This window comes from Herpailurus yagouaroundi, unplaced genomic scaffold (genome assembly GCF_014898765.1).
Source record: "Herpailurus yagouaroundi ecotype Mexico unplaced genomic scaffold, PumYag 308, whole genome shotgun sequence".
Taxonomy (NCBI): Eukaryota; Metazoa; Chordata; class Mammalia; order Carnivora; family Felidae; genus Herpailurus; species Herpailurus yagouaroundi.
In genome coordinates this window covers 2,823,826-2,840,645 of record NW_024412525.1, presented here as the reverse complement: position 1 = coordinate 2,840,645, position 16,820 = coordinate 2,823,826, and the positions used below count along the sequence as shown (strand labels likewise).

The following is a 16,820-nucleotide window of genomic DNA, read 5'->3' as shown; positions in this document are numbered from 1 at the left end:
AGGAGTGCCTGGCAGAACCCGGCATTCCTTCCTTAGGGTCTGATGGTGGGGAGTGAGCGTAGCATAGTAGACAAGAGCACGATCTTTAGAACCCAAGAGATCTGAGCTTGAAATCCAGTCCTCGCCCTTACTACTGATGTGACTTGTTTAAGAATGACACCATCTGCAGGATGCCGAAAATGTTTCCACCGACTCCCAGATGCCATGACTGCCCCTGAGCACATTGTCCAGAATTCTGACTTTTCTGTGGCTTATCTCTAAGATGCCATCATAATGTGATGGTCGTTAAGACCATGATACAAGCTTATAGGGAACAGTGGGAAAAGAAGACACAAGCGAAGGTCACCCTGGCCGCTACCAGCCAGCAGCACGAGGTCCCCCACCCCTGCCAGCCCTCTTCCAAGCTTCCTCCCAGGGAGGTTGGAACCTCTCCGTGCTGGGCCCTCCTCTGGTGGCAGCACAGAGGAGTGAATGAGATGGGTGGCTTGCGTGAGGCACTTAGCATGGCATCTCCCACCTTGCAAACACTAAAACATTCTTCTTTCAGGGTTGGGCGGCCAGGGGGTGGAGAGCCTATCTCTGTACCAGGCATTTAAGTCAAAGACCGGCTTGGCATGTGGCCCACTCACGCAAGACAGTGTGATAAAGAGGTAAACAGTTCGGACTCTAGAACCTGAGTCCTTGCTTCCTCACGTAATAGCTGCATGATCTGGGCTTCTGTTTCTTCTTCTGTGACACAGGAGTAACCACCTGTGGCAGTAACCACCCTGCAGAGCCAGCACGGGGCTGCAGGAGTTGCTAACTCCACGTGAAGCACAGCCAACGGCACCTCGATGAACCCTCATTGATTTGGCAATTGTTTTGCTGGAGAGGAAACGTAGTAGAAAGCTGTTGTGGACTGAGGATTTGGGGAAGAAGATTGAACTTGACTTCTCCAGTGGGCTGGCAGCCAGGGCTGGGGGACGTGCCCTTTAGAAATATGGGGCTCAAAACCATGAAAGGAGCTCCTCCAGCGTTCCCATGTAGTTTCTTCACTGGGTAAAGGGTCAGCTTGAGTTGGCCTTGCCCTTCCCTAGAAAGATTGGTGCCATTCCCAGACCTTAGGCCCAATGAACTACGAACATCCCACCATGGGGCTGGAGCCTGCCCACCACCCCAAGAGTTGATTCACATGCTCACATCAGGCTGGTCCTGGAGAGCACAGGGAGGCCAGAGAGACCAAACAGAGAGGGGACAGGGCAGCAAGGGGCGTCTGGGATGCTTGCAGGGACACAGCTTTTCTTAGTTCTGTGACTGCATGAGCCTTGGCTTCTCCGCTCAGAGCTTACCAGGTGCACACATTCCCCCAGGGGGTGCCCTAGATGACCCCTCTGGAGCCCTGGTCGGTTTGGAGGCTTTCTGTGGCCCACGTTCCCTTGGGGGACAAGAGGACACAAGCCTCCAACATTGCTTGTCATATTTATTAGGTGTGGATAGGCTCTCACACTGTCAACCCACAGGACTTCCGGCTGGGAGCAGAAGGCTGGGACAGCTGCTGGTCCCTGGTTTCAAGGGGCCCTACCAGGGCTACCTGGGGTGGGGGGGGTCTCTCCAGGCCTGACACCTGCCCATTTCTGAGGTTACCCATGCAAATTATTTGGGTCTGGTGTACTTTGTCGGCATGCCCAACAAGCATTTACAGAGGCACCTGCGACGTGCAGGCCCCCGTGCCAGGCCTCCTCATCCTCCCTCCCACCTCACTCACGGGCTGGGGGCTCCAGGTACGCAGTCCTCACAGTCTCAGGAGGTACGGTGAGGAGGCACTTTTGCAGTCTGCACACCAGATGATACAGCCCCCACCCCAAAATTAGGAATCTCATTTTGATCCCCTGTTTCTTAGGGGATCAACTATACGCCAGTCACGGACAGGAGCTGAGTGTACTCATGGGTCTCTGTGTGTAAGCCCTTGAATGCCCCATAAAGTATGTTCCCAGAAATGTGAACCCAAGGGGGCGAGGTTAAAGCCCTTTTCTGCCCCCATTCCCCATTGCCTTCCTCCTTCTTGAGCCCATCCTTTGTGATCTCAGTTTCCCCATAAGTCCCTCCATAGCTACAAGGGATGAGAAGGGGGCTGCTCAGGACCCTGCAAGGGCCCGTGGAGACAACATTTCCCCACAGTGGGGGGGGGGGGGGGGCTGTGAAACAGGGGAAGCCAACCCAGGATGATCTGAAAATGGGCAGGGCTGAGATAACCAAAAAGGGGGGGTTTCTGGGAGATACCAAGGCCTCGTCCCTGAGCCAAGGAGTCAAGGAACTTCAGTGTGGGAAATGGTTGAGAGACGGGCTGCCAGGCCTGTTCGGGAGGCCACAGTGATTCTCTGGCCGGCATGAAGGGACGCTGTCAGATGAAACAGTAACTCTCAGGCAGCGGGGCCACCGCCTCAGCACCGTCTGCCACGTACCTTGATGTCAACTTGTCCCCCTGCCTGCCATGCCCCCAAAGCTGTGAGGGCGGGCCTGCCTTATGCAGCACTATGTCCCCAGGATGGGGTTGATATATACCTCCCAATGAATGAAGCCACAGTGGATGAATGAGTAGGGTCACAGGAGGATTTGGGGGGGGAGGGTGCTGGCCGTAGAGAACAGGCATCTCTTTGTACCCCCAGGCCTGCACAGACCCCACCATTCATAGAACCCTAGCGCTGTTGGGGGGTGGGTGATACCTGCTCCCGTCGCACTCCACCCCTGCCTCTGTCACCATGGGACTGGGGGGAGAGGGTGACAGAGAATTCCCAAAGCAACCTGGTCCCTTCCCGGCTTCTAGCTCCCCAGGCAGCTTTCCAGGGTTTGGGACGTGGTCGTGTCATTGTTCACGGGGAAATACAAACTGCAGTTGCATCGACCGCGGGGCGAGCGCTGGATTTCACACTTCCAAATAATACTGCGATACTAAGCCAGGGGGCGGGGGGCCTCAGGTGGAGCGGGGCAAACCCTCCTGCCTGCCACTGGCCTCAGCACTTTTCTGAAGGGAGGGCTCAGCCTCGTGGCAGTTTATCTCCTGTTCAAGTCCTTCTTGGTGTCAGGACCTTGGTATAAGTCTCCTTACAACCACTTGCAACCTAACGACGAGCTCCAGGTTGGTCGGTTCCATTCTGCATATGAGACGACAGGTTCAGAGGAGGTGTGCAGCCTGCCCAAGATCACACAGCTAGTCGAGGGCAGAACTGGGATTGGCACGAGGGCCAGCTGCCTGCAGAGCCAATGAATCCCCATGCCACCAGAGGGAGGACATTTCCAGAACAATCCCCGTTTTCCTGACAGCTCTGGAGGGAACCTATAGCTTTCTAGGGACTGTATCAGGTGTTTCAACATCTGAAGCTCTACTGTATAATGTATAGAATTGTCAAATCACTATGTGTATATCTGAAACTAATGTAACATCGTATGTCAACTACACTTCAGTTACAAAAAAAAAAAAAAAACAGATCAGGGGCACCTGGCTGTCTTAGTCCATAGAGCATGCAACTCTTGACCTTGGAGTCACATGTTCAAGTCCCATGTTGGGCACAGAGCCTACTTAAAAAAAAGAAAAAAAAATCTTAAGCTCCGTGTAACAAGCTGGGCTAAGTCTCAGTGGAGGACTCCTGCCCCACAGACCACCAAGGGAAGTTGGCCTTGCTGGCCCTCCCCACGAACGCCAGTTCTGGGAATCTACTTTCCCCAAAAGGCAGTTGGTCCTCCTGAAACTTCTTTTTGTTTTTTAATGTTTATTTTTGAGAGAGAGAGAGAGACAGTGTGTGAACAGGGGAGGAGCAGAGAGATAGGGAGACACAGAATCAGAAGCAGACTCCAGGCTCCGAGCTGTCAGCACAGAGCCCAAAGCAGGGCTCGAACTCACAAACTGCAAGATCATGACCTGAGCTGAAGTCGGATGCTTAACTGACTGAGCCACCTGGGCGCCCCGGTCCTTCTGAAACTCCTGATCAGGAGAATCTAGAATCTTTTTCTTCTTGGTGGAAAAAAGAGTTGGCATTCCATGTAGAATGAGGCATGAGGTTGTAGGGAGTGAATTTCCTTGGTCCTCACAAGCCCCGGGCCCTGCTAGCAGCCCTGACCTTCACACCAGCTGTGTAAGGGTGCTGTTCCCCTGGGGGACCTTGGGCACGCCTTCCAGCCTATGGCTGGCTCCTCCCTGCCCTCCCTTGCAGACAGAAGACCCTGGCAGCTGTGGTGTCTGACATCGGGTCTCCAGGTGGCTGGAGAGAGTAGGGCCAGGGCTCCAGCCTTCTGCTGGGCCAGCTTCCATGGGAGAAGCAGGGGAACATGATCGTGGGCTCTGAGACATGCTGGGGGCTGGCGGAGAGCATTGGTGCAGGACCAGGAAGGAGACGTGGTGAAGGGTTGGAGCACTGGGAGGACTGGGGGATGCCACAGAGTTCCCCGATGTTTTCCTACTAAATATAACCTGATCCACAAGGAACAAGAAGCAGGCTGTAGTCCAGAGCCAAGCTAAAAATGCTGGCTTCTAATGAGCTTGGACCCTGAGGCTGTCAGTGCCTTCAGGACTTCAGCTAAGGCTTGGGAGACAGTCCACTGAAAGCAGAGTTGCAGAGCCTGGAGTCCCTGCCCCTAGCCTGGAGCTTGAGCTGGTGCATGTGGAGGTCTCTAGACAGAAAGTCTAATGGCTGTCTGTCTCACCAGGCAAGCCCCGGGGGAACCTAGCAAAAGACCGGTCTTGAACCATCTGAGTTGACATCCCCTCGGACTTGCTTTGGGGATGGAACAAATGTACCCGAATCCATGACAGTGGATCCCACGTGAAGGGCACAGTCATTGCCAGTCACCCCTGCCTTCCTTGGCTCTGCCCCCTCCTAGGCAAGTGGCTGGAGTGAGCTTGACAGACCCACATCCTCCATGTCCTGTTACAAAATTTTTCCCCAGGTTCCATCTCATCTTGGTGCTGTCCTCTGGGGAGGTCTGCAGACTCTTTGCCTTGCATAGGCCTCTGGCGGGATTACTCTGCAGGTGACGGGTCATAGGAAGGAGAGGACCTGGCAGTGGTCTACGTGAGGTATTAGGCAACTGTGGGCTGAGGGCTGAGGGCAGCACATACAGGGGATTTGGCCTTCCCTCAGCAAGTTCTCATTTTCTAGGAACTTCTGGAGAGACAATTCTTCTCCTCTCCCTCTTGGGCAATGAAAAGTGGTAAAATGTTCTCTTCTCTGTTCAATCAGACAAGACTTCTAGAAGTAGTATCCAAGGGCCCACGGTAAGGGAAAAGATGCTGTGTTCTGCCATCTGAACCTATCAAAGGCATTTGGCTTCTTGGATCCTAACCCAAGTGACAGAGCAACGCCATGAGGCCATAGGTCTGGAGCAGATGGGGGAAAGGACCTGCTTCTTCCCTCTGAGCCTGATTACTAGGTCCCTGCATCATTTCACAGGTTGTTAGAGGTTTTCAGAGGTCATCTCCTCCATTCCTCTGCCTCCGTGATGGATTCCCAAACCACCCCTGTGGGCTTCCCCTAACCCTAAAGCTTTTCCCAAAGGGAAGAACAACTTTTGCTGCTTAGGTCTCTCATCTAGAAGCCCGTGGACCTTTGCTTTATAGAAGTTCTTTGTTATAGCTAACCTAAACCCCTCTTGCTACAAGGGATGAATAGTGGAGTGAGGCCTAGAGACAGGAGGACAAGCAAAAATAACCTCCAGAGGTCACCAGGATGTGCCACCAGTTCTCGAAGCAAAAGAAGTTGGCTTGGACTCCCTTTCAGATAAGCAAGAAGGAGGCAGCTCTGTTTTGTGCTGAGGAGTTCGCTCAACAGAAATCCCAGCCCTGGGAGGACGCTGGGCTCCTTCTCCTTTTAAGGCAACGTCTGAGCTCTCAGGGCTACGAGCAGCAACAAGCCCCAGCCCCACTCATTCCTGGCTATTTGGAGGAAACCCATGATTAATCAGCTCCCCTCCCCCGCCCTGCCTGGCTTTCGTTAGGTTCTTTTTAAAGGGCTGGAACACCTCCTCAAGAACAGACACTCGGCAGCTCCAAGCCAACCGGGGCCCCAGTGTAGGGAGAGTACCCTAGGAGGGAGTGGGGAGCAGTCCTGGATGAAGACCAAGGGGAGAGGTCAAGGGCTGGGGTGTCAGGGCAGGGAGAGGGTTAAAATGTTGGGAAAGGAGTCCTGATGGGAAAGCAGGGGAAGGTTCCGAATGGGAGCCCTGGTCTGAGTGTGGGACGGGTTTGATCGGGAGAGCAGACAGCTGTGGAGCAGGTTCTGGGGGCAGCAGGGGCGGCCAGGCACCCGGAGCGCTGCCGGGCAGGTGGAGGGAAATGCCTTTGCCCCTAATGGACAAGGTCAGAAAAGGTTACACTGACTTGGCCGCTGCTGGTGACAGTCAGATCTGGAACCCAGTTTTTCCTGAACTTGCTGGTTACGTTACCATCCCTCTCCTCTGGCTCCCCAGTTTCCCTCTAAGTGAGGCCTGTGATCGGTGTGGGAACTATGCAGAGGGCAGCTGGGCAGCGCACTGTGGGTACTGAGAAATCCCGAAGGGTGTGCATTTTGGAAGGGGAGGGCAGGATTCCCCGCCTTGGGGGCCTGACCTCTGGAGCCTGGGCTGGACTCTGCTGGAGAGGCTGTGGCACCCAGCTCTCACCTCCACGCTCAGGACGGAATTTGTGACGAAACCACTCTGAGCTGGGATGGGCTGGAATTTCCTGGCTGAGCTGTGGGCAGATGTTAGGAGTGTCCTAAAGGGGCTGATCCACTGGATTTCCTCATTTACATCCTATTTGCATACTCCCAAGAGCTTCCTCCTCCTTTGAAGTCAAGGTACAGTAAAGTCACCATCACTTCTGCTCCCCGCCCTGAAAGGGTAATCCAGGGTAATCCGAAGGGTCAGATCCAGTTCAGTGGGGGCCAGAGGAAGTGTGAGAGAGCCCTCTGCGGACCCTGCTCCACCATGAAAGCACCAGTGAGTCCCCCAGTGCTGCTGCCCCCTAGGGCAGGAGGAGGGAAGGGGCACATTCCTCAGCCCTGCCTCACCAGGCCTCGTGCCCCTTGGCTGCCTGTTGTGATTCTAGCAGAGGAGCCAAGGACTTTTGCTGCTAAATAAACCCCGGGGCTGGTCCCCGCTGGCATGTGTTTGTGGTGCAGGTACAAACTGTTTCCATAGGACCAACCAGTTCTCCATTCCGTCCTGTCAGGGCAGGGTGGGGGGTGGGAGTGAGGAAGGGCTGGGTGGGAGGGAGGGAGGGAGGACCAGTGCCATCCAGGGTTGCTTTTCCTTCCTCCTCCTCCTCTTCCAACATGCCAATCAGGCACTCTTGAAAAACAGAAAACCTTTCTAATAATCAGGCCACAGCCTCTTCTTAAAAAAAAAACCTTTGGGGAGGTGGTGGGCACCTGGGTGGCTCAGTCGGTTGTCCATTAAGCGGCCAACTCTTGATTTCAGCTCAGGTCTTAATTTCAGTTTGTGGGATCGAGCCCCACGTCGGGTTTCTGTGCTGACAGCCTGCTGGGATTCTCTCTCCTTCTCTCCCTGCCCAACAACCACCCCCACCCCCCTGCCGCCATAAATAAATAAACTTAAACAAACAAACAAAAACCTTTAGGGAAGGACATTCCTTGAGGTCCCAGTCGCTCTGGGGTCTCTATCACAGTTGGGCAGGTAAATCTAATATCTAATCTTAGGCAATCCTGATGCTCCTTTGGCTCTTCTGATGGGGGTAGGAAGCAAGTATTTCAAAATAAGGCTCACACTTCATGGAACTTCGTGGAGGAAGAAACAGGGCCTCATGGAAGTACAGGGTGGTCCACGTTGCATGTAAAATTCAAGCCTTTAGCACATCTCAGCTGACTCCCTTCCAAGGCCTTCCTGAACAACTTCTCAGTGTCTGTGTGGTCAAAGTGGAGTCACAGAATCCTAGATCCTGAATCTGGCAGAGTCCTCCTGAGGTCAGCTCACTCAGTGGACTCTAGGGCTCCTCCCAGAGAGGTGCTGACCCTTAGCAAAGTTTCTACTAAAAAATGAGAACAATATTGTGGGCTTTTCAAAAAGCTACACATATTTGATGTAAAGGTGTGTCCTTACTTCTTCTTTTTTTTTTTTTTTTTTTTTTTACTGCTTATTTATTTTGAAAGACAGAGAGAGAGAGAATGAGCCGGGGAGGAGTAGAGAGAGAGGGAGAGAGAGAATCCCAAGCAGGCTCTGAGCTGCAAGCACAGAGACTGATGTGGGGCTCGATCTCACAAACTGTGAGATCATGACCTGAGCCAAAATCAGGTCAGCCACTCAAGTGACTGAGCCACCCAGGCGCCCCTACCTTAGTTCTTTACTGTGAGCTCCTTCCTATTTCAATGAGACGATAATAGTAGATACAATTTATAGATATCCTGTTTTGAGAGAGAGAGAGCAGAGAAGAGGGGCGAAGGGAGAGAGAGAGAGAATCCCAAGCAGTCTCCACACTCGGCACAGAGCCCAACACAAGGCTCAATCCCATGACCCTGGGATCATGACCTGAGATGAAATCAAGAGTCAGATGCTCAACTGACGGAGCCACCTAGCCCCCCCCCCCCATAAATATCTTTAATTGGTAAAATAAAATGTTAGCAGCCCTATGTTGGTCCCTCTAACTTTGTTTTGTTCCTTTAGAAAGGTATTAGCTGTAAAATCCCAGTGTCTGAAGACCACTGACCTACTACCCTTTGGAAGCAGGGCGAGCACTAGGGTGAGGTGTGCAAGGCACTTGCCTAGAACACAGTGCAAGGGGCACCAAAAAGCTCGGTCATCAAGATAACTGATATTTTTAAAAATCAAATTTAATGCCAAAAATACCTATGACAACCAAAAATGCACAGCTTTAAATAAAGGCAGGACCAGTATTAGTGATTTTTCCTTTTACCTTGGGTTCCAACATGGCTCAGCAAGGCATTCCTTTTTTTTTTTTTTTTTTTTTTTTTTTTTTGTGACAGAGTGTGTGCGCGCACAAGTTGTGGAGGGGCAGGGGGAGGGAGAGAATCTTAAGCAGGCTCAACACCCAGGCAAAGCCCAAGGCGGGGCTCTATCTCACCTCACCTCACCTCACCACCATGAGATCATGACCTTGAGATCATGACCTGACCCGAAATCAAGAGTCGGTCGTTTAACCAATTGAGCCATCCAGGCACCCCTGGAAGCATTCCTTCTAAATCACCCATGACAGCTTGAATCACCGCGACAGCTTATGGTGTTCTCAGTGGACATAGTCCTTTGGAGGCTCCAGGGCAGTTATGTAAATGCTCCCTGTGCTTGTCTCCATACTCATTCCTCTCCCTCTGTAGCCAGCTCTTCATGTTTATTTTTCTTTTCTGAATTTTTAGGAAAACAAGCAAGTGGAGCCCAAGACAGATGCCAAGAATGGAGAGGAAAGGGGCAGAGATGCCAGCAAAAAAACCCTGGGCCCCAGACAGGACTCAGACCCGGGGAAGGAGCCAAAGAGGGGTGGTTTAAAGAAAAGCTTCTCAAGAGACAAAGATGAAGCCGATGGCAAAAGTGGAGAGAAGCCCAAGGAGGAGAAGCTTATCAGGGGTATTGACAAGGGTCGGGTCAGGGCTGCGGTGGACAGAAAGGAGGCAGGGAAGGAGGGGAGGGGAGAGGAGAGGGCAGCAGCCCCAAGGAGGGAAGAAGAGAAGAAAGGCAGTGACAGGAGCACGGGGCCAAGCAGAGACAAAGACAAGAAGAAAGAGGAGAAGGAGATGAGTAAGAGAGAGGATGACGGGAAGGGAAAAGGGGAGAGGAGGACCGTGGATGCCAGGAAGGAGGATGAGAAGGTGAAAAGAGGAAGCGGGAACACGGATGCAAAAAGGGAGAATGAAAAAGTGAAAAAAGAGGAGTCCGTAAATAAAAAGGAGCCCAAAGAAGAGAACAAGACCCAAGCCCTGGAGAAACAGGCCCCCGCTAGCCCCACCAAGCCCTCGGAAGGGCCTGCCAAGGCGGAGGAGGAAGCGGCCCCCAGCATATTTGATGAGCCTCTGGAGAGAGTGAAGAACAATGACCCAGAGATGACCGAGGTGAACGTCAACAACTCAGACTGTATCACGAATGAGATCTTAGTCCGGTTCACCGAGGCTCTGGAGTTCAACACTGTGGTCAAGGTGTTTGCCCTGGCCAACACGCGCGCCGATGACCACGTGGCCTTCGCCATCGCCATCATGCTCAAGGCCAACAAGACCATCACCAGTCTGAACCTGGACTCTAACCACATCACGGGCAAAGGCATCCTGGCCATCTTCCGGGCCCTCCTCCAGAACAACACGCTGACCGAGCTCCGCTTCCACAACCAGAGGCACATCTGCGGCGGCAAGACGGAGATGGAGATCGCCAAGCTGCTCAAGGAGAACACCACCCTGCTCAAGCTGGGCTACCATTTTGAGCTGGCTGGGCCCCGCATGACGGTCACCAACCTGCTCAGCCGCAACATGGACAAACAGCGACAAAAGCGGCTCCAGGAGCAACGGCAGGCGCAGGAGGCCAGCGGGGAGAAGAAGGATCTGCTGGAGGTGCCCAAGTCAGGGGCGCTGGCCAAGGGCTCCCCCAAACCCTCCCCCCAGCCATCTCCAAAGGCCTCGCCCAAGAACTCGCCCAAGAAAGGGGGCGCTCCAGCCGCTCCACCTCCGCCTCCACCTCCCTTGGCCCCACCCCTCATCATGGAGAACCTGAAGAACTCCTTGTCACCAGCTACCCAGAGGAAGATGGGAGACAAAGTCCTCCCCGCCCAGGAGAAGAACTCCCGCGACCAGCTACTGGCTGCTATTCGCTCCAGCAACCTCAAGCAGCTCAAGAAGTTAAGTAGTTGTGGGCAGGGGCCAGCAGGGCTGGAGGAGAGGGGGCCAGCAGGGCTGGAGGGGGGGGGGGCAGCAGGGTTGGAGGAGAGGGGTCAGGGGATGGGGCAGCAGGGTTGGAGGAGAGAGGGAAGCCAGCAGGGCTGGAGGAGAGGGGGCGGATGGGGGGGCAGCGGGGCTGGAGGAGAGGGTGAACCAGCAAGGGGGGGCTGTGGGAGGAGCCATGTGTACAGACTGCTTGTCCGTAGGGCGCTTCTGGCCACGCCATCCATCCCCCTGCCTCTGGGCAGGCCACACCTGATCCCCACAGGGGGAGAGGACTCTCTCCTTCCTCTAAGGAGCTTCCTTGAGCCTCTCACTCCGTGCCTCAACTTCTCCACACTGCAGCTAAACCAGTTTCTCCCAGAAATAGAGAAAGAGCCTCTACATCGTAGTTCCATCTCTGGCCCGACCATGTCTTCTCTCCCCCATTCCTAAAGCAAAAACCACCTCCCTTTTACTAATTCCCTCTCAGGACCAGCCTAGTCCTACAGATCTGTTTATCCCAAAGGTCTTTGGGAGATTCAGCCCTCAGGGGGATCTCCTGGTGACTAATCAGTGCCACAGACACATGAGCCATCCCTAGAGACCCCTCTTCTCAAACTTCTGCCTCCCCCCCATCTTTGGTGACAGAGTCCATGGTCACCTGCCCGTCTCACTGGATGGTGGTGGCAGCTAACCCTACCCCCACAACATCATTTGGGGCTAGGCACCATGACATAAAAGACAAGCTCAGGCGTAATTCTCGTGGTCATTTGATGACATCCAGTTTTTAAAGAGAAGGAAAAATGTTTCCTCTGTGTCAATACCTCATTTACTCATTTCACAAACATACATTGAGGTGTATGAACGGGAGGCGCATTGAATTGCAGAGAGCCCTTTACTGGACTCCTTTCTCTAAACTGTCTCTGCTTTGCCCTAACAGGTGGAGGTGCCCAAACTGCTTCAGTAGGACCAGACTGCCGGGGGGCACTGTCTGCCAATGCCATGACTGCCCAGGCCTTGCCTCCCAGGCCCGCACAGACCCCGCCCACCCCGCCCTGGCTGACCTGCTGTGGATGTCCCCACTCTGCCGTGGGAGAGCAAGAGGCCTGGCCACGTTCAAGGAAGGATGCCTGATCTCTTCTCACTTTCCTTTTCTTGTCTCTGAGGCTCTCCAAAAATTTCTTTTATACCTGGAACTGAGGTTTCTGGACAAGAAGAGTCCTTTTAGTGTGTCATTGAGAAGATGGCATGCCTGGGGCCCAAGTAGCTGTCAAGTTGCAAAAGGCCTGTGATTCAGGAAAGATGTCCCACCAGGACCACGTAACCAGCCCAGCCCCACTGCCCTCCAGGGCCAGGATTCAGGCCTCTGAGGAGCCCTTGGGGCAAAGCTGCTGGGCCCGTGGCCCTCTGTGTGGGGCAATGGCAGAAGATTGAGAGGGCATGAGGGCCCAAGGGGAGAAGGAGGAGGGGCTAAGGACACCCTGAAACCCCTCCTGGGCTAATCAGAGGACATGGCAGGGACAGCTGGCCTGGATGGAAAGTGCCTGGTGGGGAGTGGGCTCCAGCTGGGAGGAGAGGGACAGACGGCAGCTGGTCCTGAAGGTTTGATGCCAAAGCAGATGTTTCCCTCACACCCACCTGCTGTTGTATAAATAGCCGTGTATCTGTTTTTCCATAAGATTTTGATAATATATACAAGCCTTTAGTTGTGAATGACTGTGCCCCACCTCTGTACCGTACTGAGGGTGCTGATGCTCGCTCTGGCCCCGTGGAGGACTCTAGACACTCCGGTTCCCTGCCATGCCATCTTGGGTCGACCACATAACAAGTTCATTCTGCAGAAAGTCCAGTGCAAGGGGAAAACCTCGGCCCTGAGTAGAGGGCTCCCCACTGACCTGGTGGACCAGGCCAAGGAAACTAGACTTTAGCCAGGGTCCGCTCCTGACCATTCTTGCTGCCTGGAGTCATTAGCCAGAGCCGCTTTTGGGGGTGATGGGGCAGAGTGGAGCACAGGGCCCTGCGATGGCTATATTAGGCATGTTCAGGGGATGCTCATTCCATGACTCTTCCTAACTGTGGGCTTGGGGCCAGCTCCCCACAGCAGTCACAAGCCCAGGAAGGCAGCCATCCCTGAGCAGAGAAGTGAATGACCATTTGGGGAGCAGCACCCCTACCAGTGTGCCCAGTCACCCCCCTCCTGCTCTAGCTGCCGGCTCTCTCCTGACCTAATGGTGCCCCCATGCCCTCCATCAGGTGTGCATCAAAAGCATCCCTCTGATTTGAGTGGCTTAACTGTACCAGCATCCCTTGGCACCGTGGGACTGCCACCTTGGGTCTAGGTCACTGGTAGTTTTTGTCTCCAGGTTTTGCCTCAAGAGCAGGGAGCACAGCAGTTTCACCATCTTCGGGGGGGAAGGAAGGGGTGTCCCTGCTAGGAAGGAGGATTGCTGTGCTAGGTCTGACCAAAAACAGAGGCAGGCTAGTCCTGGGAGCAAAAAGCTTGGATCCCAGGTTTCTCTGTGGCCCTTTCCCTCCACCCACTCGCCTGTCTGCCCCAACAACCAAAACAAGGGCTGGGCCCAGGAGAGGGGAGACAGAACCCTGCTTGACGCCTCCTGGCCCACAAAGGGTGTTACCTGGAGCTAAGTGCAGCCAGGGCTTCCATTTACCCTGTGTCTGTGGTTGCTAGGCTTTAGCAAGATGCTTCAGGTGCTCTTTCAATTCTGTGAGGTGGATGCCAATATTATCTCCATTTTGCAGATAAGTTCAGCCCAGAGAGGTTAACTTACGGGTCCATGATCACACAGCTAATAAAAACAGAGCTCAGGGGGCGCCTGGGTGGCGCAGTCGGTTAAGCGTCCGACTTCAGCCAGGTCACGATCTCGCGGTCCGTGAGTTCGAGCCCCGCGTCGGGCTCTGGGCTGATGGCTCAGAGCCTGGAGCCTGTTTCCGATTCTGTGTCTCCCTCTCTCTCTGCCCCTCCCCCGTTCATGCTCTGTCTCTCTCTGTCCCAAAAATAAATAAACGTTGAAAAAAAAAAATTTTAAAAACAGAGCTCAGGTCGAGTTCCCGCTCCTAGAGCTACATCTGATAACAGGTCCCCCTCATCCCCTTACTGAAATGAGACTGGTCCTGGTGCCTCAGGAAAGCACTGAAAGCCTAACCAAACCGGAACGAAGGATCTCCAAGTCTTAAGGTGCCAACAGAAACTGTCACCTTAGGAAGCCCTTTCTACCAAGCAAGATTTAGCCAGACTAAGCGCGCGCGCGCGCGCGCGCGCACACACACACACACACACACACACACACACACACACACACACACTTTCTGTCCACACACAACAAGGGATTAGCGCCGCTCTCTGCCCTCTTCCCCTCTTCCGGAGGGGTGGGTAGAGCCGGGGCTGGTGAGATCATTCGTCCTCTGATGCCTTAGAACCTGATGCGGGAGCGCAGCGCCACCTGCCGGCAGGCCGCGTCCCGGTTCTCCCGCGGCGCCAGGGGCGCGCCGGAGCTGCGCTGGAGGGCAGGGAAGGTGGGTAGACTGGACGCAGCGCCAGGTCAGTGGCCTGGGTCGCGCCTTCCGGCCGCCTGGGAGGGACGGGGGGAACGCCTGGCAGCGAGCGGCCATGTGTGCTCATGGATGGGCTGAATGTGAGAAACCGGCCTCTCTGGGGGCCGCGTTTCTGCCGAGTCGCGCACCCATCGCCGCCCACTTGCCCCATTCGCCTCCGCTGGCGCCCGTCTGCTAGGATTTCCCTTCATGAAACCCAGAATGCAAGAGCCGGACAGGATCTATCCTCGTCCCTCGCCCGCCTTTCACAGGGAAGATAATGAGAGTCAAAGGCAGCAAATGACTTGAACAAGGTGACGCATCCGTATTCAAACCCACGTCTCTCGTCGCCGGGTTCGTCCTACCCACCTGAGCCGAGGGGCTTCCCTCCGCCATTTCCTCCGCGCCGCCTCACCCTACCGGCCTCATCGGTTCCCGGAGCCACATCCCGTGTCTCCCGCCAGGCAACGGAGGGCGTCTTCGCATCGGGCTCTCCGCCCCCTGGGCCCGCCCACACCCACTGTCGCACCTTCTTCCCACCTTCCGGCCCCGCCCCCGCAGGCCTCGGACCCGGGCCCTGGCGCCGGCCGCTGGCCGTGGGCGGGATGGCGGGGGCTGGGGCCGCTGAAATACCCCACTCTCTGTCGCAGGAGCTCCACAGGCGTGTGAGCGAGGGGCTCCAGTCCCAGGCGCTGTGAGTTGGGCGCATGGCCACTCATGCAGCCTTCTTGAAGAAGCATTAGATTTGGACACGGGTCACCCACCACCTAGTGGGGCTTCTGGATCACCATGCTCGCCAAGCCTGGAGTGTCATGTGTTGCCTACCCCACCGCGCCCACCTGCAGCTCCCCACTCCTCCACGGACTGGCCTCAAGCCTGAGGCCCAGCTAGGGCTTGCGCCATCTGTGGTGAGGGGGGCAGGCTGCTGGCCTGGAGTCCAGGCCTGGTGAGTGCCCCCCCCCACCACGCCCCCACACACATCCAGCCCCCGTCCTCGTCCCCGCCCTGTGCATCCTCCTCTTCCTTTATCACACCTACCCTTCCTCACTCCTTGCTTGAGGTGTCCGTTTTCCAGCTGCCCCCATTCTATACCTCTCCCCCCCAGCAGTGCTCCCCTTTCTTGCTAACCTTTCCTTCCTCAGGCCCCCATTGTATTCCCATTCCCCTCTGCCCTAGCTCTCTCCCTGCATCTGAACCCCTGCCTTCCCCCTTTGAGCGCAGCCACCCCTCTCCCCTGCCTGAACAGGTGGCCAAGAGGTGCCCTTGCTTGTGTGTAGAGCACTCCTCCATCTGTGCCTCCCAGACCTCCCCCCTTAGGGTCCTCAGTGTGCCCTCACAGCCCTGCAGGACCCCATTTACACCGTTGGAGACCCCAATCATGGAGGGTCACTGCTCCTCCTGCCCTGTATCTTGCTCCCCTTGTAGGGTGCCTGCCTGGTTTCCAGGGGTGCTGGCTGCTGAACAAGGTGATAGGAGGGACAGCTACAGCTCTGTGCTCCTGCTGGCCCCATGTCCCTGGGAATGAGCAGATGAGATGGGGTCATACATGTAGAGCTTGGGGAGAGATTCCAGAGGGTTCCCTATTTACAGAACTAGAGAATGTGAGAGGGGCCTCCTCTCTGCTCGGGGCATGTGAAAGCCCCATTCTACCATAGTTTCCCCCTTTTCCTTAGAATTCTCAGTGCTTTGCAGTTAATTGACTGGAAATGTTGGGGAGGGGAGATTCTACCCTTCTGGGAGGCAGCTATGACTGGGATAAAACTGCCTTCCATCCCAGACGACAAAGCAAGTTTTAATTGGCCCCAGATTGTGGACTTAAGGATAATTAATTCTGACTGGCATGGCTGTGCATTCATTTACACCTCTTTTCTTAGGGAAACTCAGAAACCTTGTCCTGCCAATCTCCTCCACCTCTCAGCTTCAGGAGGAAGGGGGGTGGGGAGGGGGAGAGAGGGAGAGAGGGAAAGGAGATTGGGTTCTAAACCTTGATGACCCTCTCTCCTAAAGTGTGAATGAAGGCAGAATTTGCAGACTGGAAGCCAGGATACTCTGTAACCCCAGCTCCCACCTTTTTTCCCCATCCTCAGAGAGAAGGCAGATTTGCAGCTGTAGCCCCAGCTCTGTCCCCACCAGCATTAGCTTTGTCTTTCTGTCTCAGTCAGTTCCTGGGGCAGACTCTTGGACCCCCTGAAGATTTCACCAGGAAGGGAGGAGACTGTAAATCCACGGACAGACCTCTCTCCATAGTTGTTTCTGATGCTGACCCAGGAGCTCCCCACCTCCAGCCTGGGTGACAAGAGCCTTCCTGAGGGCACCAGAGGGCATGGTTAGCACAATGGCCATATGCAGGACCTAGCTGGAAGACAAGGCTGCAGGGCTGGAGGACCTTGGAGGGTGAGGGAAGGAGGCGTTGAGCATATGGGTGTTGGGGAAAGGAGACGCTTGGTT

General features: G+C 54.9%; 1 protein-coding gene and 1 long non-coding RNA gene across 3 annotated transcripts in view; one reads left to right on the top strand and one right to left on the bottom strand.

Annotated features, from left to right (window-relative positions):
* LMOD1 (leiomodin 1) overlaps positions 1 to 12,533 on the top strand; it is a 41,974-nt gene extending 29,441 nt beyond the window's left edge. Inside the window, exons 2-3 of the mRNA XM_040462227.1 lie at positions 9,336 to 10,799; positions 11,761 to 12,533. Of these exons, the coding sequence (XP_040318161.1) occupies positions 9,336 to 10,799; positions 11,761 to 11,787 (1,491 nt within the window). The 3' untranslated portion in view covers positions 11,788 to 12,533. The remainder of the gene's footprint in view (positions 1 to 9,335; positions 10,800 to 11,760) is intronic.
* The window catches only part of LOC121021661 (uncharacterized), a 40,620-nt gene extending 25,743 nt beyond the window's left edge, over positions 1 to 14,877 (bottom strand). For both annotated transcript variants that reach the window (XR_005786638.1, XR_005786636.1), the window contains exon 1: positions 14,742 to 14,877. This is a non-coding gene — a long non-coding RNA (uncharacterized LOC121021661). The remainder of the gene's footprint in view (positions 1 to 14,741) is intronic.
* Between the last annotated feature and the right edge of the window lie 1,943 nt (positions 14,878 to 16,820).